The 22,622-nt window shown below is 42.6% G+C and overlaps 1 protein-coding gene across 1 annotated transcript in view; it reads right to left on the bottom strand.

Annotated features, from left to right (window-relative positions):
• The window catches only part of SPSB3 (splA/ryanodine receptor domain and SOCS box containing 3), a 117,173-nt gene that overhangs the window by 78,444 nt on the left and 16,107 nt on the right, over nucleotides 1–22,622 (bottom strand). Inside the window, exons 2-5 of the mRNA XM_069210560.1 lie at nucleotides 16,975–17,123; nucleotides 7,276–7,453; nucleotides 5,812–5,999; nucleotides 4,941–5,043 (exon numbers count right to left, since the gene is read on the bottom strand). Coding sequence (XP_069066661.1) covers nucleotides 4,941–5,043; nucleotides 5,812–5,999; nucleotides 7,276–7,453; nucleotides 16,975–17,103 — 598 coding nt within the window. The 5' untranslated portion in view covers nucleotides 17,104–17,123. The remainder of the gene's footprint in view (nucleotides 1–4,940; nucleotides 5,044–5,811; nucleotides 6,000–7,275; nucleotides 7,454–16,974; nucleotides 17,124–22,622) is intronic.

The following is a 22,622-nucleotide window of genomic DNA, read 5'->3' as shown; positions in this document are numbered from 1 at the left end:
GGTACTTTTCACAGGAAAGACCACTCACTAGCTAGGGACATACACATACACCCAGTATCAGGACATAGGCCCTCATTCAGTACATGGCGGCCAACAAAAGACCGCCAGTGTTGGCGGCCGTCATCCGGCCACATAATGACGCACGAAACCTCACCGCCATTGATGGCGGTGATGCGCACCATGCTGGCGGTCGTTGGCGGGGTGGATGCTGGTCCACCTTCACCGCCACGTCACTCCCTACACTGCCACGCCTATTATGAAGCAGTTTTAGGTATGGCGGTGTATGGAGAGGTGGCGGAGCAGCATCCAGGGAGCCTGTTCCCTCCCGGAGCAGCTCGACGGATAAGGTAAGTGCTGTCTGAGAGGGAAGGGGGGACGGGGTGTGTGTGTGTGTGTGCATGGGGGTGTCTGTGGGGGGGGATGTGTGAGTGCATGTGGGGGTTTGGGGGGACCTGTCTGTAGGGGTGGGGGATGGTGGGGGGACCTGCATGGGGTTTTGGGGGTGGATAGCGATAGTGGAAAGGGGGGGGGGGGGGGGCATGGTGCTGGCATGTCACATACAGGTGACAGGAATGATTAATTCCTGTCACCCGCATGCTTTCTGCCAGGGATTACCTGGCGGGGTAATTCGCCAGGGAATCCCTGGTGGAATAGGGATCGTAATCCCACTGCCTGCCCTGCCTCCAAAGCCAGACTGAAGGTGCTCACAGTCAGCCCGGCAGTGGACTGTGGCCTGGCAGTGCATTCAGAATATGGCGGTCCGGGCCGCTATGCCGTTGGCAGTAATGACCGCCACCACTGGTGTGGCGGTCCACACTGCCATTTTCATAATGAGGGCCATAGTCTCTACGGTCTAGAGAGGGGTCTAGGCATAGCCCTTGCTACAAACTTCTGTAAGAGAGACTAGAAGTTAGGGAAGTTAGGCACACCCTACACCACTCTAATATATCGTCAGTACCTAGCACCTCTCAGAATATAGGTTCCCACTATGAGGACCTTACCTTTTAGGAACTGAGGGAAGTGTGTAAGAGTAGGAAACTGAAGACGGGGAGGAACCCTAGTAAGAGTATACTCTTTTCCAGGATGACCAGGATCAGTCTGGTAGCCAGGAGGAGGGGGGAGCAGGAAGTAGACTCTAACCCCCCAATATTAGAGAGAGAAGATCTAGATGCTGAAGAGGGTACCTCAGAGGATCACAGAGTCCCTAGTAAGCCCCCTAGTGTAGCTGTGAGCACTACAGGTAGTGTCAAAGGTGGCCATGTTAGTAGGCCCCTCTTTGTTCCCAGGAGACTAGGAGAGAGGGAGAGAGAGAGGGAGAGAGAGGGAGAGAGAGAGAGGGAGAGAGGGAGAGAGGGAGAGAGAGAGAGAGAGAGAGAGAGAGAGAGAGAGAGAGAGAGAGAAAGAGAGAGAGAGAGGGAGAGGGAGAGGGAGAGGGAGAGGGAGAGGGAGAGGGAGAGGGAGAGGGAGAGAGAGAAAGTTGGGGTTAGCACCCCATGGTGGCAGCAGCTTTGGTTTCAGGGAACCTGGAAGGAAGCATATTTCCAGTTGAGGGCAGTCATAAAGTTGGCTTGCTGTAGGAGAGTGATGACATCCTGGAGTGTCACCGTGTGGAAGTGCTCAGACAGGATGTATTTGTTGTAGGGCTGGAGGTAAAGCATGGGCATGAGAGACTGGTCTTTCCTGGGAATGAGAAAATACAGAGAGTACACTCTATTGCCACGGTAGTGGACCGGCACAAGCTCTTTAGCCTCTTTAAGGATAGGTTCCCCCATGTCCTCTTGAAGGAGGCACTGACGTTCTGGGGAGAGGGTGTGGTTTCGGGAAAGGATGATTGGCAGTGTGTTTTACAAACTGTAACCCTGGCTTATGATTTAAAGGACCCATTGTTTTGAGGTGATTTCCACCCACATGGGCAGAAAACCTCGTAGACTTCCCCTTATAGGTGTAATGTGCTCGGGAGGCTGAGTACAAGCAAGTCATTGCTTTGCATGGGTGATCCCCCTGGTAACTCTGCCTTTAGTGTTATTGCCCTTGTAACCCCTTCTATAGTAGCTCTGGGGCAGAGGTCTGCTGTGTTTCTGCTCTCTGAAAACAGGCAGACACTTCTCAGGAGAGATGGTGTTGGAACCTCTGTGGTACTAGGCCCGACAAAAGGAACCACAGATAGAAGTGTTTGCAGTGCACCCATGGCCTTCGCAGTCTCAGTATTCTTTTTTTATCTTCTCAAGCATCTGGTCAATCTGCAGACCAAAGAGGTGCTCCCCACCAACCGAAAGGTCGAGCAGGTGCTGCTGGACATTTGGCTTCAAAATGAAAACATGCAGTCAGGTGTGTCTGTGAACAAGTTCATTTAAATTGATTCTGTGAGCAGCGGTGTCAGCAGCACTCAGGGCACACTGAATATTGATGCTGGAGATGACCTTGCCCTCTGCCACACGTTCCTGTCCCCTCATTTTGTATTGGTCTGGGAGGTGCTGAAGAAGTTCCTCCATTTAGCCCCAATGTGTCCTGTCGAACTGGAGATACGCCAATGTGTTGCAGACAGGGAGTGGACTGTCTCCTCAAATCCCAGAGTGTTGTAACCACAGTGGAGAGTGAGATGAGGGGCCAGGAAGTTGGGGGAGGTGAAAGAGGACAAGATGGGGGAAGAGACGAAGGAGTAGGGAAAAGGCAAGATGGAGACTGACGAGGCACAGGAGGTGGTGGACTGGTGCCTCTGTCCCAATGCCACAGAATCTTAGGCACTGACTCTACTAGTGGATGGAGGGCCTCCTCAAAAGCCACCTTTTTCTTGACAGAAGTGGCGTCTTTGGCTTTTGGAGGAGGCGGAGCAATGATCCAATCAGTCTGGGTATGGATGAGGATCTGCTGCTGCAGGGTGTCAAGCACAACCTGAACGCATTGGAGGATGGGCTGATCTTGAGCTTCAGATGCAGAGGATGACAATGCTTTGGGCATCAAGCATTTCAGAACAGAAGCAGGTGTTTGTGTTGGTGGCATCAAGGTCAATTTCAGCTCCAAGGAATTCAAGTCCAAAGATGGCTTTGAGGTTGTCGGTGCCACAATGTCAGTCGGAGCCACATGGCATGGATTCTGTATGTGCTTCAGCACCAGAAGCTGGGTAGGTGCTGGGTCTGGAGCATGCTGCCAAGCTTCCTGACTCAAGCCCCTCGAGGGTGATGTTCAGCCTCTGTTCATTGTAAGGAATGTGTAAGGTGGGGAGGGGGGTGTGGTCTTACTCGCAGCTGTCTTCAATGGATGACTTTGGGTTGGTGGCAGCTTATCAACCTCTGAGCGGACCTCTTTTCTAGTGAGAAGACCTGACCCTCTGGAGCAGAAGTCCCCAGTTGTGGCTCGACTTCAATGTTCTGTTCTCTGAAGAGATTCATAGTGTTGTTGCTCTGTTGATGCGCCACGAAGGAGGATGCTAGGCGTCAAGCTCAACATTAGCGCACAGTCTTCTTATTACGGAATCTGAAGCAAGCAGTACAAAAGGACTCTTCGTGCTTTGGGGTCAGACAGAGACTACACACAGTTTGGAGGTCTGTCCACGGATACTTGGGAGCGAGGCGTCGATGCCAGAGAGTGTTCCAACTGTGATGTAAAGTACTCCATTCCAAAACTGCCGAACTGCAGAGAAGGCTCCGGAGTGCCAAAGCCCCAGACAGGGGATGGTAAAGACTTGGTCATGGAACCGAACAAGGGTGTGCAACTCTTCTAGATAAAGAGAAGATATGAAAATTGTTACAGCAAAGTGTCTGGAGGATCCCAACAGGCCCGGCAACAATACTTAGAGCTTGGTGAGAACACACCTAAACTGGACAGAGGTAAAAACAAACAAAAAAACAAACAAACAATATGACAAAGAAAGTAATGCGATCTTGTCGGTACCATGATGAAGAAGAGGATATGCAGCAGTAAACCCTTGCCAAGAAGAGGGTGGCATTATGTTAAGCTGCATAAATGGATAAAGGTATTCAAATGTCACAGAGGTGTATAATAGCTGAGCACCTATGACTGCAACACATCACCCCCAAACTTGTTAATGATTGGACTATCAGAACTGCAGACCACTGGAACACCTGGGTTTTTCTGACAGGTGCCACTGTCAGTGATGTGTATTATCCAAGAACATTTTTCCCCATGATCTTCTCAATCCACTTAGAGCTTTTTAACTCCTCAAAGATTAGGACTTATATTTACTGAGGTAATGACAGGGCACAATCATAAAAGTTAAGGCCCATTAAATAGGTTTGCCAAAATCATGTTCGTGAAGCGCTGTGATTTTCCACATAGTGCTGGTCTCTGCCAGGAAAGTAGGCTCTTCAAAATGCTATTCAGGACTGAGTGGCTACAATCTTCTCAGTTTCAGCTTGGCCCAATGGGTTGAGATCCAATCCTGCACAGGCTCAGCAGGTGCTGGATTATACCCAAATGTGGCCACTGTTAACAGCCTTGTATAAGAGGTAGCCAGGTCAAGGATTTTGGATCATTCCTTTCAGCCTGTGCCAAGGACACTCCTGGATTATCAAAATGCTGCCCAGGTCATAAAGAGATGTAACCTACTTAATGCTGACGACGTCCAGGGGAGCTGCTATCCTCTCAGAGGAAACCAGAGCCAAGAAAGCTGTGTTCTTCTCAATGCTGGTCAGATCTAAGGAAGTAGTAATCTGCTAAGTGTCAGGCATCTCCATGGGACTTGGACCCACCCCAGGATGGTCAGGTTGATGAGTTATCTGTCTGAAGAGTGCTGACCAAGAAAAGGAGGTGGGATCCCAGTGCCAGACAGAATTAGAGGACACATCATCAACTAGTGACAGGGCACTACTGATTATCAAGTTATCTAGAGTTAGAATATTTGCAGTTTATTTGGTGCCCATGATGCCATCTAGCTATGCATACTGTACCTAGGGCACCGCTAGCTTTATCTCTACACTCACCTGTGTATGAAAGCCCCCAGCTATCTTCATCTTTCCCCAGCAAGCTGCAGAATGTATGCCGATATTTGTCTAGGTTCATGTCGGAGGTCCCAATTCCCACCATCTAGTTGAAGAATGAAAGAAAAGAGGAGTAAGAAGACACATTCAGAGACCTTCACATTTAATGATAGGTGAATGATGGCTACAGAATTTTAAATCTCGAGGACCTCTTTTCAACCACTGGCTTGGTATATATGAATTGTATTATAGTAATACCATTTCTGCTTTTTTGCTGTGGCAGAGAGCTAAGTTTCCCAGGGGAGTTAAGATAGAAAACAATCAGTTTTGACATGTTTCATTTCCTCCTATCTGGACGGATCTACATGAAACTTGGCATGCTAACCCTTCATGTGGATTTGAGTTACAGCACCAAAGCCATAAGCAACAGAAAAAAAGGTATTTTCAGTGCAAAATTAGACCTAACCATAACTAAACATGAGCTAGTCCAAATGGGCAATAAAATAGATATATATTATACCTGTTCCAACTCCCATTCAAAACAAAGAAGTTCCACTTGTGGGAATAAATCACTCCTTTGTATTTCATCATGTGCAAAATCAGAAAAAGGTGCAAAAATGAATGTGTAAAGGAACACTGATATTTTTTTCCTAAAAAGGTCCTGGTCGGAGCAGAAAAATGAATCCTTCTTTCAGGACTTTAGCACTCCTTGTTAAAAGAATGGATGTTTCAGTGGACTAGTTAGAAATACATCAATATTTACCCAAGGTCAGTGGTCAAAAGGAACAGCTTCTGATTAGTAGCAGAAAGAGAAGTTACAAAATGAACTTAGGCCACGTACAAGGGAGTCACAGTGTAAGCAAAAGAACATTACCATGTCTGTCCCGTAGACTGGAGAGGTCATCTTGATCTCCCAGAAGTGCTGTCCATCACCCAGCTCCTTGTTCCCCCGGATAGCGGCAGTACCACAGCTGTACTCCATGTGGAAATTTACCTCCCGGCTCTCACAACTCAGTAGAGTTGCTGTAGACTTACTTTCATCATCCCAAACCCAGTCAAAATCTGCTTGGAAAGAAAAAAGGGAATCATGCAGATAATACAGAAACAATATGGAACTGCTAATGCCAAAAGTGTGAACACCAAAATAACAGCATAAAGGTAGGATTTTGGATTGGAGGTTGGGGGACTGGCGGTGGTGTTAAAGTTAGTTGCAGCTTGCAGCGCTAAAAAGGGGCAGGGCGGGTGTGGCGCAAGAGGGAGGTGGACAGGTTGTATATTTATTTAATAAATATATATATTTTTTAAAATAATAATAATCTTACCTGATCTGCTGACCCGCGCCAATCGGCTCCCCTTCCCATCATTGCTGCAGGGACAGGCTTCCAGCCTGCCCTGCGGCCAATCCTGACACTGCTCAGGGCGCTCAAAGGCAGACTGGGAGCCGTGCAGGCTCTCTCCAGCCCAGCAGCTGTGTTGCTGGGCTGGAGACAACCTACTGCGCATGTGTGTTTGGCCAGCCAAAGACAAATGCGCTCTGAGGGGGGAGTGCGGTGCACTCCCCCTAACTGCTAGTCACCCCCATGGCCCGCACCTTTCATAACGAATGGATAATAAACATAATTTATTATTTTGTTCTGAAAGGTTTGCAGCTTCTGCTGCTGGCCGGAGGGAGGGAGGGGGTTTGGGTTGGGGGAGGAGTGACAAGCTCCTTTGCCTTAACGGAGGAGCTGCCCCTGGTTAAAGTGCAAAATGAGAACCCAACTGGGGTACCTGTCCAGTGACAGGTTCAGATCATACAGACTCAAGCCAGAAACTCAGTTACTGGTGTCTTACTTATGGATTTGAAAATAAATATCACGTTTGTGAACTATGGATGGAGCTCCCTAGGCAGAGGGAACATGATAAAGAGTCTGCTTTTCAATTTTCCAAGGTATTAGAACTTGCTTGTCCATGCCCCATCTGCCAGACTCTCCCTGCAGAAGAATAATTATTCTTACCTCTGGGACAGAAGAAATCCATTTTTGGCATTCCCAAACATTTTTTTGAAAATGAAGAGGAGACAAATTAAAAACCGGCCGTGCCAGGACCTGGCACAAACAATAATAGATAGCTTCCTTTTCATGCATACAAGGACATCAAAAACAAATGTAATTGTCGTTGGCATTAGAAACAAAGGAAGGATGGATTGACCTTTCTTATAAATGCACTACTGTCAAGGAATTCTGAAAATCTGAACTGGTAATTTAGTGAAGAGCAGCATTTGATATTATTGTGTTCAGAAAACCTCAAACACTGTTAGTACTAGTATGAGTGATGAAGAAATTATGCAGGATCTTACAGTCATCTTCCTCCCCACACTGACAGTCCTTTACACGGTGGATAGCGTGTTTGGTGGAGCAATACGGTGCTTCGCTCTGGTTCTCACAATCACAGTAAGACTCTCCAGTAACTGGGACGGCGCTGGGGATTGAGGGTGGAAGGGCAGGAAACTCCAGCTCGGAATCAGAATCACTCTGCTGCAAGGGAAGATGAAAGAAAAGAGTAATTACTAACTGGTCCTTGAACTGCTGTGCTTAACAATAAAACAAAATAACAAAAAACATGTGTCATCACTCAAGAGGAACCACGTATACCTCTCACTAACCAATCATATCCACTACATGCAGCAACCACACAAAGGACATCAAGTTGCTAGTTGGAATGATCTCTTCTGAGAAATCTCCCTTGTGGATGAAGCTTACTTCCCAACTATGCGCTGAGAAGTGATAAACAACTTGAACCCAGAGAGAGTTGCTGACCACAACGAATCCAGCTGACTGCAGCTAAAATCTGTTCTAAAACACCCACAAATCTGGACCTGAAGATTTCTGGGGGGCAAAGAGTAGCCCTGTATGGAAAGAAGTACAAGCACTGATGCATATATTATGTTATGCATAGCTGTACATGATTTCAGGAAAGACAAAGCACAATAAACAATGGCAATTGGATAAAATAATTATTTGTAGAACATGCAGCCTAAAACAACTGTGACCAGATCTAATTTAACTTCTTGAGGCCCTTACAGACCCAGGGGCTGATTACGAACTTGGAGGATTGGAACACTCCAACACTCCATCACAAACATGACGGATATCCTGCATGCCATTTTACATGTTACGTTATATCTTATGGAACAGGTGTGACGGTGTATCCCATCCGCCAAGGTCTTAATCAGGCCCTTAATTTTAGAACAGTGGATTCTATTTCATAAACGTGACACAAAAGGCTCTAATCAATCATTCATTTTAAATCCAATGTGGAACATCTGGTCTTTTTAATTTGAGAAGTGGCCTGCCGATTTAGTATCTATTTTATAACTCATAATACAGTTAAAGTCCACCTATACAATGAGTTCCCAAGTACTATCATGCAAATTCCAGATTTAGCATTATATAACATACACACACACGCTTAATCGATATTTGGACCACATACAGTTCACAGTATACACCTTATTTTTAACATTCATATAGGCAACAGCCCATCTACCTTACTAATCCGAGGCAGCCTGAATCACTTCTTAATCAACAAACTTAAAAGCTAAAATGGCCACAGTGGTTGATAACCACTGTGTGCATACAATTAAGTTATATCCCATGTAGCGCAAGACTGCTCGATCTTTGTAAGATATATGAGTTTCAGTTAGGCATAACAGCTGTGGCTTATACATCAAAACATCTTGCTTGACTAGTGGTCGTTTCAAGGGGCGATTTAAGTCTGAAACATTCCAGCTCATTATTTTTAAATTATACATTTAGAAATCTTTGTAGCTCTCTAGGTGTCATTTTAATATCTTTCACACTCTTTTCACTGAATGCATGCCCCTTACTGGTGTTAACAAAAAGCTTTGTGACTGCCTAGTTCCCATTTCCCCCGCCTGCCATAACACTTCTAATCGCATCAGGCCATTTGCACCCCCCTCCACCAATGCTTAAAACTATTAGAAAAACAAGCATTTGCAGTGCAAAAGGTCTCACATTTGTGAGAGTTAGAGTTTTTTGTGTTGTAAATTACAATGTCTTTTACCTATGCGTTTTGGTTTGGAGTGTACTGGATGTATGCTGGGTGCCAAATCAACAATCCCAGACCTGTCGCTACAGGAGAGAGGACCCGCCATGGCTACCATCTTGGGAGTGTTTCTGCCTCATTCCTACAGACTGGCTGTGATGATATACACAGGGGTCCAGAGTGTGATGGGGAATCACTCTGCATCTGTGACAGGGACTGTGGGGGTATTTGAGGTGGGTCCTCTTCAAACAGGAAGCAGTGCTATTCGAGCTTTGTTTTAGACAGTGCTTCCGGAAGTGGCATCTGCAAGGCCGCAGTAGCTGTTACTGTACTATCAAAGCCATGACACCAGTGAATTCTGAAAGGAATAAGTGATGGAGTTTTCTCCAATTTTGTGCTCTATAATATGCTGCTCCTCTCACTATGGCACCCTTGTGTTAGCTTCTTTGCGCTACAGGGTTAGCAAAATGGCTGCCTCTACTAACTGAACTCTATTTGAAGAGGCCCAATTTACATTCAAAGGCTAGATGTTTCAGACCGTGAAGTGCTTGGGTCTGGAGTCACAACTCCTTTTCCACCATTTAGGAGGCAACACCTTTCGCCATCTTCTTGCCTAGAACTAACCTATGTGCTTGGTTGGTGACCTTCTGGAGGCTATCAGGAGCACGTGCCATCACACAGTGTTAATCTCTACTCAAGTCAGTTGGTTAATGCACCCACTGCAGAGGACTTGACAGAACGAGAATGCCACAGATTACAATCCTGATATAGCTTTTTCACTGCTTCATTTCTGCAAGATTGATGCAAATGAATTATAGCGTTTTCGTTAAGAATAGCACCTGCTTTGCAGTGCTATGAAAATTATGAAAATGAGAATTCTCTCCGATATTCATTAACATTAGAACATCAACACAGGTTGGATCTTTTGGAAATATTCTTGATTATTTGAAAATCATTTAAATAAAGAAAATATGCCTATTGCAGGCGGCATTTTCAGTCTTTTGTTTGTAAACTTAGCCAATTATCTCCCTTAATGTTCTCAAATTTATTTTTGCTACAATGTTTTATTTTGTGATTATATAACTAACATTGTTTTAAACATTTTATTTAATGAAATCCTTTATGTAAACTTGGTTTAGAAACATATTTCTTTTTTTATTCCAGAACCTGTATTACCAAGCACTATGTATTAAACAAAAAACTTTTTTTTTTAAATAGTTCTTCCCAAACTGCCCCAACACGCACCACACAAAGGACCCTAGGGGACAGGATGTGGGTAAGGACCAGAACTGTCAACTTTGGAGCTTGGGAACAAGGTTGAGTCTCTGTGCCGGCTCAACATCCTGTTATTCTGGGCAAATCACTTTATCTCCCCTAGCTACCATAAATGAATGTGTTCTTGTGTAATGGAACTGGTGCTCATGTAAAGCGCTCTAATACCTTTGTGTTGAGTTCGCACTACATAAAACTACAAAAAATAAATGAATGAGGCACTCCGATAACTTTGTGTCGAGTTCACGCTACATAAAACTGCAAAAAACTACATAGATATAATATATATGAGACCCTGCAGACATCGCAAATAAACAGCAAGATGTCCGAAAGCAAGGAAGAGGAAGAAACGACATATGGCCATACAGCGTGAAGTGGCAAGGCAAAAGAGAAAACTAGTGTCCTACACTAAGTTACATGGTTGATCGTGCAATAATCCATATAACAGGGTCAGTCTCCAAGGCGGTAACAAACCAGCCTAAAGATGGGACAAACGTAAAGCATTTACCAATGATATCAAGGGATTTCTGAAAGGCAGGCCCAGTAAGCAATGAAAGTGATGGGCGAGGTTAAAACCCACAGATTAAATTACAACATGTCGAGAAGAGCAGCGTTTGCGCGCTGCTATGCTTGACCTAAAAATAACATCCCAGTAATTTCACTGTAAGCTTCCGCTGACTGCACGTGTGCGACCCCACTCAACATCCACTACAATACTATGATAACAATTCTGCCTATATAACTTTAGTCACAATACAATCCTTCCTAAGAGAGGCTATATTGTTTATTACATACATATTCAATGTTTCACATTATTTTACTCTACATAACTGTTCCCCGTGGCTGTTGGGCTACGCCTGTGGCACTATTTCAGAAAAGAAAAAAAAACACCACTCTCCCCATGACAGGTTAGAGATCTTTGACTATCATCCCACACCACTTTCCAAATCCTCACTGTGCACAATATAATCTGCCAGCCGGCACTAAGCTACACAGTTCACTGAACCCCAAGACACCATAATTCATGGTGCAGGTATGCACTTTTTTACTCAGCACGTCCAAGAAAATAACCTTTCACTTTTGCACAATCGTAGCATAGAGGTATGTGCAAAAACAGAGATTGGCACTTGTTTGTTATGCCAAGTTGTTACAATCATGTAGTTTAGTAGTGATGCTGAATGTTAATGAGCCGTCACCACAGCACTGCTCATCAGCTAGAGGTCACAGATTTAAATCAGAGTAAGAGTTCTCAGAGGGTTCAGGCAATTGTTATAGATATTGTTGTGAAAAGTGAGGGTCACATGTTTAAATTGTGAAGAATAGGTTACAAGTTTGCTTCAGGCATCTGCATATGGTCTGATCTGTGTTGTATAAGTTAAGATATTTCAATTTATCAGTCTTCAGAGCTTGAAACAATTAAAGTCATTGACGAGGTTAATAATAGGCATACTCCCTTGTCACTATAGTGCGTAAACATGGTAATTATTTGTATAAATAAATATGCACAATGTCTTTATGATAGATATATGCATTCTGCCTTCTTTCATTCACTAATCAGAAACTTATCTGCTGCTCTTGTTGTTCCGATGATAGCTCTTTACAAATCCTTTTCAGGACGTTAAAGTACAATTTTTGCAACTTTGTTTTACATGCTCCCAAGCTTAGTGCTCCAGCAAGCAATTAATGTGCTATGACCACGCGTAGTCAGGAAGATATACAATTCTATTGTGGTCTTGGGACCCTTTCGCTAAACGAATCTCTGTTCTGCATTTACAATCAGAGCAATTCATGTATTGTAGGAACAGGAGCGGCTATGCATATGGACCGATTTTTTTTCTTTTTTTGTTTTTTTTTGGTAGAACCACGCCTTCTCCTAACTTAGTCTGAGAGGTCCTTGAGGTTTTTAGGCATCCCATTTTAAAGAAAACTGCCCTAGTGTCCACGGCCCTGGTGCATTGCGGGGGTGGGAGACAGAGTTGTACATCACTTGATACAATAAACGTATTTGGAAAAGGGTGGAAATATAAACATCACACTATGGGCGAATGTCTACTGTATAACAAATAATTTTTCTGCATATTCAATTGATAGTTGTCAAAATGGATTTCCTCACTAATGGTGTTTTGAGCCAAGTGTACTTTGCCATAACAAATTGGTTTAAATTGGAAACATATAAAAGAATGCACAGTGGAACAGAATTATCTCCCTTAATGTTCTCAAAGTAAATTTTGCTACAATGTTTTATTTTGTGATTATAACTAACAATGTTTTAAATATTTTATTTAGTGAAATCCTGTAAACTTGGTTTAGAAACGTACGTTTTTTTTAAATTCCAAAAGATACTGTTTGTGCTTTTTAACCATCAGCTCCATTTTCTCCATATATCCTTGTTATCCATTTCTAGGTACAGAAGTAAGCCAATGAATCCTAAAGTATTTTTTAACAATTTTTATTGTAGCATGAGTTATATACATTACAATATCGCTCATATAACTTGTGTATAATGTGTAATATACATGACTACGCTGACCTACGAAGTATATACAGGGAGAACACCTGCCATTTTCTTTTTATACAAAAACAAAATTGAAAACAAAAATACTGTAGTTAACCCCAACCCTTACGCCTTCCCTCCAATAACCTCCAATAACCAAGCATATTGTGTAGACTGGGATCGACATTGCCAAACCATTTTTATGGGAAGAGAATATAATCTCTCCGAAACATAGCTGGGTGTTTGCCTAAGCAAGATTAATAGAAAACAATGTGACAGCCTATATGTGAACAACAGAAGGAAAAGGAAAGTTAAGAAGTGTTTCAGGGGTATTCTACAGTAGGCATTCATCGTCTTTGGTGCTTTCACTGAGGTTCTCGACCAGGATAGCCTGAGCTTGGGCTATAAAGTATTTCTGTAAGCTTGCCCGTTTTCTCCTCTGTGATAGTGTGCTTACTGAATGAACTAATGGGGTGCAGCGGTAGTCCAAGTCTCAATGGCTGGGTGTACCAGGTTCTTCCAATATATCGTGATAGTACCTTTCGCCGGCAACACAGCCAGAAGAAGCCGCCTTGTGGCGGCTCGTCCAGGTCAGGGATATAAGCCCAGCAATACCGCCTCAGAGGAGGCCGTCAGAATGCAGCCCATCATGTTTGACAGCAGTACGAAGACCTTACGCAGGTATATAGCGACTGATAGACAGAACCAAAACATATGTAATACATCAGCATCAAGAAGCGCTGATGAACCCGGGAATATTTTTTATTGGACTAGGCATAACGCAGGCCTGATTCAGAATGCAGAATTGAATATACTTAAACTGGGCAATACTCAACAGTTTGTGGGGTTATACCAGGATTTTTAGCTCATTCGGTATTGTGTAGTGGCTTAGCCAGATGTGTCTCCCAAGTGGATCAAAGATGTGTTCAAGCTTGATCCATCTACATTAGAAAGCCCTGCAAAGCCATTTCATAATGCAGCAGCTAGTGCCTATATTATAAGGTGTTTGAATGACTTCATGGGTGGCTGGGGCGGAGTGGTGAGTATGAAACAGGGTAGCTAAAGTCTGACATATGAGTTTATAAGTAAATAACTGTCCAATGGGAGGGCTTACATGTAGTCGTAAGCTCCTGGAATTCAAGCTGTTCACTGTTGAGAAGTAAGTCAACGAGGGAGGATTGGCCTGCTGAAGTCCATTGAAGAATCTGTTCCTGTCAGATATGCCCTCTGCAAGTAGGAAGTCCTAGCAGAGGATTAGTGGGGACACAAGGAGTCACTGTGGAAGTGAACTTGCCTGCCCTAGTAAGGCATGCCAAGTGCCATGCAAAATAGCTCCATGGGCTGAGATGAGGGGTTAGAGACTTTCACTTATGTTAGTTAACTATAATTCAGTGGCGGCTGGTGAAATGCGAAAGTGGCGGAGAGTAAACACTTATTTGGAATGGCAAGATGCAGAACAGTGAGCCCAAATCACTGAATGAACAGGTAAAATGCATAAATTACGAGTGCCTCTTTTGAAAGGCCCCATGCTGCTCGGAGGGACGATTATGAAAATGCTGGCATTGCTATTGTTTTATTTTCCTGATAGCCAAACCTGTAGATGCTCTTCGGAGCTGCACAGTGCACACTGTCTGCAAACCCTTCTACTCTGTGCACTATTTAATAAGAAGCATCAGCCTGTTGCTCCCATTACTTCTCTTTCTATCTATTTCCTCACAAGGTAGAGTAAAGGAGGATTAATGACCGGGCTATCATTACGTATATTTCAATCCAGCAGCCATTATTTTAGTTGAGCCTGTTAGTGTCCTTGAGGACCAAGAGCGAGAGTGTGTTTTCTGTGTGTGTTAAGTGTAATGGACAGATAGTTTTTGTCAATCTATGCAATTCCATGAATGAATACGTCTGATATTCGTTTCAGATAACTGTCCCCTGTCCATTCACATACTACACACAGCAGGGCTTTCTTTCAATTGCCTCCTTTTCCATGCCCCTACTCTTCTTCCATTGTTTTTATCCTCTTATCCCTTCTTCCTTCGGACTCTCCTATCAATTTCTTCAATTATTCATTTTTCATCCTATGGAGTCTGGTATCTCGCCCTTCCTCTCACTTCAGTCTCTCTCCCCATCCTCCCGACTTCTTGCTCTTTCATCCACTCTCACCTCTTTCAATCACAAACTCATTATTTTTTATTCTTCTGGCCATCCCTCTCCTTCTCTTCTGTGCCCTCAAGGCCATAGTTTAGCTTCAGAAACAGAACTTATCCAAGATGTTGTTACGATTCCTGTGCGCACTGTTGATGTGAGGCAAAAACTGATATTATAGGTTCTGTTCCTGACACGGATTAGCATATTTGCTGTATGTAAATAAATAAAAAGGTCCAGAAACTGAATATATATATTATTGTGTAGTTTTCAAGGTTTAAATGTCACAATACAGGTCCATAATATAGGAGCACCTTTTAATGGCCATTGCATCAGGTTTGCAACACAGAGATCGACACCGGCACATTCCGGCAACTGATACCACCAACTATCTTTAAAAAGAAGCACCTTAAAGATAGATAATGTTACCAATTGTTTGACTGTGCCAGTCGTGAGCCCTGTATAGAAAGCTGAGGTGAACTGAAGAAAGGCTGCTGTAACATCCAAGCAACCAAAAGATTGTTTTCATGTGATATCATCTGAAAGACTGCTCATGTGCCTGCCTGCGCACAAGTGAGTGATCTGGCAGATTACTAACAGCTGAACTGAGCCAGACAGTATACCTTTTTCACTTTTGGAGCTGCAAGGTGGTTAACAGTGTGACAGAATTTGCAGCCATAGCCTTCTTGGTGGGCAGGAACACAGTTCAAGGAGACCAGTATGTACTGATGAACCCAATTAGTTCTGTCGCTGTGATTATGCAGTGTATGGATTACACTCATGACACCAGGTCACATACACACTTATCCGGTCTCCAATCTCCCAGTACCATGTATCTGTGAAAGGCTTTTGGGAAAAATCACCACTTTTTCAACGCTTTACTGGGGAGGGAGCGATCAATGAGACTTGCTGATCCCACTCCATCTTGTGACCAGATGAGAACCAAAGGGGCGCACTCTCGCTTTACCCAACCTCTGGAAACAGTGCTGAAGACAAACATGCCCAGAAAGTGTCCAAATAATGAGGCTGCATCACTTCAATGGCAGAGTGGCTTTACTGCCTGGCAGGCCAGAGGGCCGTGGCTAGATAAAAAGGTGAACTAAGCAAAAACCTTACCAACAGCAAACACACACGCACTAATGCTTGTGAAAACCGCCTGACTGCTTGGAGGAAAGACTGACAAGGGTTCCAGTAGCTAATAATAATAATAATCAGAAAACACAGGGGTGGGTGGGTGGAGCCTCGCACCTATGTTGGGAGATTCCGCTGATCCAATTGCTCGCTTGCATCTAGTTCACAGTTCCTCCCGGCTTGGTTGTCCTGTCAAAATGGGGCCACTAACTCAAACAGAAGGCAGCCAAAATATGTATATAAATTTAAGGAACTGAATGAATTGGTTAACAGGAAACATTCCTTTGACTGGAGAAACAGTGCCAAGAAAGACAAACTTTTAAGAAAACCTTGGCAAGCAACTTGCGGAATTTAGCATATAGGTGCCATAGCCTTAAAAAAAAAAAAAAAAAAACTGGAACCAGACCTCATAAGAGATACAATGGACTGGAATGTGGCCAGAGAGACTGCCCGTGGTTGAGATTAATTCAAGCATTCCATCCATCACTTTGTTGTTGTTGCAGCAGTTGCCCTAAATGCAACAGGTATGCTCAGACATGGGTCCCATACTCACTGTGCCATATAACTCAAGCTACATTCTACTGACTAGCTGCAATAAGGTGAAACTGGTCTGTGGCTGCTTGCTTTCTGGAGAGGGCCTTGCCTATCAGGTCGGAACAAACTGTTCAGATGATGAGCAGGGTGGGCTCTGATTTGCATAAGGTGAGCGTTTGTCTGGCTGAGATTATTTCAAGTAAGCCAACCATCACCTTGTTTTTGTTTGAGTAGATGCCATTAGAGAAGGTTTGACAATTTCATGAGGGTTTGAAAGCATTAGTATCAAAAGCCTCTTTTATAAGCATATCCAGCATCCAAAGTAATCACACGTTGTGTTGTAGCAGTCTTGTCATAAAGAGGGGTCCAAAAAACTCAGAAGGAACAAAAATAGTGAAAGTCATGCCACCTCCATACCTGCCCATCAGAGTCATAGGCCCATCCATCAGCCCCTGGGGCCAAAGATACTGGCCTGGCATCTGCATCGTGACGGACACCGCTGAGGACGAAATGCCAAGCTCTGCTGTTGCGAGGTCGGCGTGCCATGGTGTGTGGGTGAAAGGTGTCTAAAAGGGAAGAAAAGAAGAGACTGGTTGGGTGAAGGGACATATATTCTGATACTGGGTCACTAACAAACGACACAGACTGCTTGTTTTACGAAGCTGGTTTCTGTGTCTCCATTGAAAAACACCAAAGAGAAGATGCAAAGCAAACCATCCAGTGATCAAAACACACACACGACCCTTGATGCTACCTTGTGTTTCGTGGTGAATTATTTCAGTGAAACTATTAATATAGTTTCCACTACACCTACAAAAAGGACAAAGTTCTTCCTAATTTAAAGAATCCTAAATTTGCTCAACCGATTTCCGCTAATTTCCATTCATAGTGTCTCTCTAAAGTCCTTGTGTAAGTAATGTACCTTCAACTTTCCTCCTCAGTCTAGCACTTGGAATGCTTGCTCCACTGAATCTGCTTTTCTGTTCATCCAGGTCTACTGCACTTCGCTCTATACCTTCTTCACTTCACCTTTCTACATTGACCGATATTGCTTGCCTCTCTTCTTGGTTTTATCCTATCTTTGTTTAGGATTTTGTATTCTGCACTTGCTAGACTATCTTGCTAGCTCCATCATTGCATCTTCTCCGTTATGCAGTCTGTTCAATCCTTCATTCAGCTCTAGTATTAGAGAAGGCTCTTTTCTTGAATAAAATATTTTCCATCAACATGGCTCCATTAGCTTCCCTTTATGTGTATTTCAAAATGTCTGTGATGAAGAGTCCAGGATCGTTGTCTTTTAGCTGCATCCATGGCTAGCTTCTCCTACATTTCAACAATTAATTTCTAGCTGATCTCACTATACACCTCAACTAAAACAAAACCAATGTTCAGTGTTCCCACAGCCTCAAGTTCAAATCTGTCTCCTCTCACTCTTTCCTGCTGCCCCCCACTCTTGACCTTTTCTAATAATATAGGTGTGATCTATGACACCTTCTCCTCTTTCAATACTTGGGGGCACTCCCACTTCAAAGCACGCATCAAAATGCATGTGCACACAAGAGAACAACTAAACAAATGTGCTTCCATGGAGCGCTCTATAATAAAGAATCATCTCAAGCTACGCAGAGAAACGATACAACTCATCCAAACCGGAAACTAAAAGACTTAAAAATGTTGCATTGCGAAACAAACAAGAATAGGAAGGAAATCCATTAAATCAATAGCAGGCGACTGAAACAGACAACAAAGCCACAGAATCACAGGTAAGGCAGTGACCCAAAGCACATTCTGATTATATTATGTATTAGAAACAATAGGTATGCCTTAGTATCTACAACAAAGAATCTTTGCCTGGTTAGAATTTTTTTCTGTAGAAACCAAAAATTTTTGTGGAACATACTAGTAACAAGTTACCAACTGTTGTCTGTACAAAGTTCCATTCAAAGACTTATAACGCGTTCAATACCTCTGCACACCTTATGTTGCATTAAAAGCACATGTTTTGTAAACACTTACACCCATTAGCTGCACACAGGCTGTACAAAACTGGGCAGAAAAATAATATGGTAGTTACCCGCCGCTATGTAAACAAGAAGATAAATTAGCACAGTCATTGGGTGATGTCATCAAGGATGTCACTTGAGATGTCATCAGTGAGGTCATAGAACATGTCATGAGTGGTGTGAGGTCATAAGCAGTGAATGGGGAGGGTGCGAGTTATAGGTACCTCTGCTTACTATAACTGGTGAATTTCTGAGATTTTTTTTTTTTAGTTCAAAATGGTAATGTTTTCACTGACATATTTACCTCACAATAACATTACTTTAACCTTTGTTTTTTTCCAGTGAATTTTAAAGGAATATTTTATCACCATACGTTAAACCATCCCACTCCCCAAGCCTATTTTGGCCCAGGGAACCCAACCCTGGGGCCTGCGTTATTGAAAGGTGGGTGCTCCTGTGCCTACCCGGGGCACTCAACATGCAGACTTTGGGGGCAGCATGTGGGAGGAAGGAGGGATGGCAGAGGGGGGCTCCCCACAGGCAGAGGTAACCAGCACTGCACTTGCGCAGAGGCAGCAGTTATTTATGCTGCTCCCTCTAAGCGAGAGCAATATTGAGTTCTGTTTCCCTGCCCGCATCAATGTGGATCACCCTCTTGGAGCATAAGGGGCAGTGCAGCCGTACCGTGTCCCCTTATGTTATTTTTTTTTAAATATATCTTCAGGACCCAGGGTCTGAGCCCCAACATTTTTCTCATGTTGCCTGCAGCCAACCAGAGTGCTCATATCCGCAGGAGCGAGATGACTCACAGGGGGAAAAAAAGCTCCCTTGGCCAATCAGAGCACTCGAGTTTTAAACTGGTGCTCCCTTGAGATTCTCATGCCCCCACAAGTCTCTCATGGATCCAACCGTTCAGATATACAAACATTAATAAACGTTTCTTTCTTTTTTTTTTTTTTTTTAACACAAAAAAAAAAAAAACTGTTGAATGAATTTACACCAAATCACAAGAAGCACAATCCGCAGGCCAACAGCTGACTTCCTGACAAATTTGGTGTAATCCTGTTCAGAATTTTTTGCAGTAGTGCTTCTTAAGGAAATCTATGGAAAAAGCATGAGGAGTTTGCATTTTGGGATCCCAATTTTCTCAGACAAAGCTTGATGGATCACCCCTAAAGTTTCCATGCAAAAACTAGTCAAAAAGTAGCAACTATTTGGAAAGTTCCATGGAGATCGCTCAAATGGGGCCAACATTATTAGCAACACAAAAAAAGCATTTCATATGGAAATGCTGATCTAACTATAGCTACACAGTGGCAACCACCACTGGGAAATATTTACTGAAAGTAACTGTAACTCTATATTATCATCAATAACATCACTGTAACATCTGAAATTACATCATTGATGACAACACTCTGCACAGCGATGGAGTGAGTTATACTTACTTTATGACGTAAATTATAGTTACTTGAGATAACTGCAACTTGTGAGTTTCAGTGGTTTTGTTAGATTAAAATGTTAAGTTTTCACTGACATTTTCATCTTACTATAACACATCTTTACTGTCTGTTTTTTTCATTGAATTTCTAAAAGCAACATATTACAAGTCTGAAATATAACGATCTATAATATTATTATATGTATATAAGCATTATGCAATTATTTATTAGTACAAGATCCTGGCACATAGCTAAGAAAAGATTATTTCAAGAATTACTATAGTGCACATCTTCAACGCCTAGGGTTTGTCAGAGGCAGTAACCAACTAAAGCCTCTAGTGTTTTCACTAGCGTGCTATCCTAACCATTGGGGTGTGAACCAATAAAATTACAAAGTATACAAAATAGCCATTGGCAAAGCTAAATACCATCTCTTATATTCTAAGGAGCCCAACCATTGATTCTGACACTGCAGATCTTCTAAACTAATTGTTTGTCGCTAGGGGTACCCAATACCAAAAACCCTTGTCTGCTATGGTAGTCTGAAAAATTCTATTTAACAAAATAATCTAATAGGGCCCACTTTCTTTATTGTAACTTTTTATTATAAAACATCATGGCTATTATCTTTATCATTAGCTTTTCAAAATAACCAACTCAGATCCACTGTGTTGGTAATAAGCATTTCCCACAAGGCAACCATCAGATGTAAGATCATAAGATTATGAATACATACAAAGCATAACTGCAAAACAATATAACATGCCTGCTAACAAAGCCTTATAAAGATTACCTTAGTGCAAGTTATCTATCTCCATGGTTTGTTTGGGTGGGTCACCAAAACCATTGCCTACCACAGTAGTCTGCGAAATTCTATGTAATAAAATACCTGCCTAGAGACTTTAGCACAGTGTAATACCACCCCACCCATAGAAGTATACTGCATTTAACACATGCTTTTTACATAATTTTCACATTAACACTTACTTCCTTTCTCATAACTTTTTGTTGTAAACAGATCACTTCTAAGGAATGGGACATACATTTTACCAGTGAACTGATATTGATTTCTTGCCTTTACCAAATGGTTTGAGGCTATATACAATAAAGCCTATACAAGTTTGCATACACTGGCAACCATCAAGCAAACATTTATAAAATTAGAAATATGTAAAAAAAAAAAAAGATAGTAGGCAAAGCTATAAACAACTTCTTTAAAATGGACCTAATAAGAATTCATCACAGTGAAATTATACTTCCAGGAGTTGACCAAATGGACGACCAAAAACCTTGCCTACTATCATAATCTATGAGATTACATGTAACCAAATACCTTTTAAACAGGATGCAATAAATATCAATTCACTGCTTGAGGCCTACTATCTTTACTATATACGTTTTACAATAAGAAAGCGAAGTCTACTGTCTTTGGAACAACCTTTTATAATTAACAGACCCAACCTATAACATTTGGAATAACATTTTCCTGCACACCTAACTAGCCTATAGGTTTTACCACTGGCATGTCAACTTAAACAAATAAGGCCTACTGTACTGAGCATAAACTTTCCTACAATGCACTTATCATTCATGGTCATAAAACGGCATATGTATTCAAAAATTACAGTTGGAAAAGCAAACTATCACTCCTAACAGGGTTTTTTGGCAGGTCTTTTTTGGATTTTTTCTCCTAAAACAGCCTAATATGGATTGTACTGCATATCTACTTTCCACATGGTTTGGTCAGGTGAAATGTGAACACCAAAACCCTTAACAACTACGATAATCTGTGAGTTTCAATTTAAAAAAAAAGAAGACAACTACAGGCTGCAGCAGACTGCAATGACAATACAGCCATATAGTCTACTGTCTTTAACGCAAGCTTTTCACAATACGCAGGTAAGGCCTACTCACTTTGTTATAACCTTTTATAGTACACAGGCCAAACCCATGAAATCTGGCATGACTTTTCTTAATGAACCAAAGAAGCTTATATCCTTCACCGTTGGCTTTACACCTTACCTAGCACCAGCACATTCAAGTGCACATAAAATGGAAACAATCATACAAGCAGTTGCAGTATTATAAATACAACTTGCAAAACATTATACAAGCTCTCTCAATAGAGCCTGACGAGAATCATCACAGTGGAAACCCCCAGGGTTTGTCAGAGTAGTGCCCAATGCCACAACACGTGTCTACTACAGTACTCTGGAGATTAAATGTAACAAAAAAGCTGGTAGTAAACTGAAATACAAATGCTTTCCAATATGAATAAATAAACCTGACCAACAACCTTTGCCACATTTCATAATAAGCAAACCAGACCTGTGGCACCGGACGTAACATTTCTCTGTGCACCAATCAGGAATAAATGTTGTCGCCATAGCCAACTCAGGCCTACAATTCTGAGCTTCACCTCTTCCACAATGCAACAATCAGACACACAGTCATAAAATTAAAAGGGTATAAAAAAAATTACAGCTTGCTTTGTAAAATACAATCTCTCCTAAAAGGGTCTAACAAGGATTCTCACAAAATACCCATCTTCAGGCTTTAGTTAGGGTCACTGGAATGATGTGATTTTGGGTTTGAGGCATTTTGCAAATAATTATGGATT

The sequence above is a fragment of the Pleurodeles waltl genome, chromosome 10, assembly GCF_031143425.1.
Source record: "Pleurodeles waltl isolate 20211129_DDA chromosome 10, aPleWal1.hap1.20221129, whole genome shotgun sequence".
NCBI classification, from domain to species: Eukaryota; Metazoa; Chordata; class Amphibia; order Caudata; family Salamandridae; genus Pleurodeles; species Pleurodeles waltl.
The sequence above is the reverse complement of the archived record's forward strand: the minus strand, read 5'-3'. Positions and strand labels throughout refer to the sequence as shown.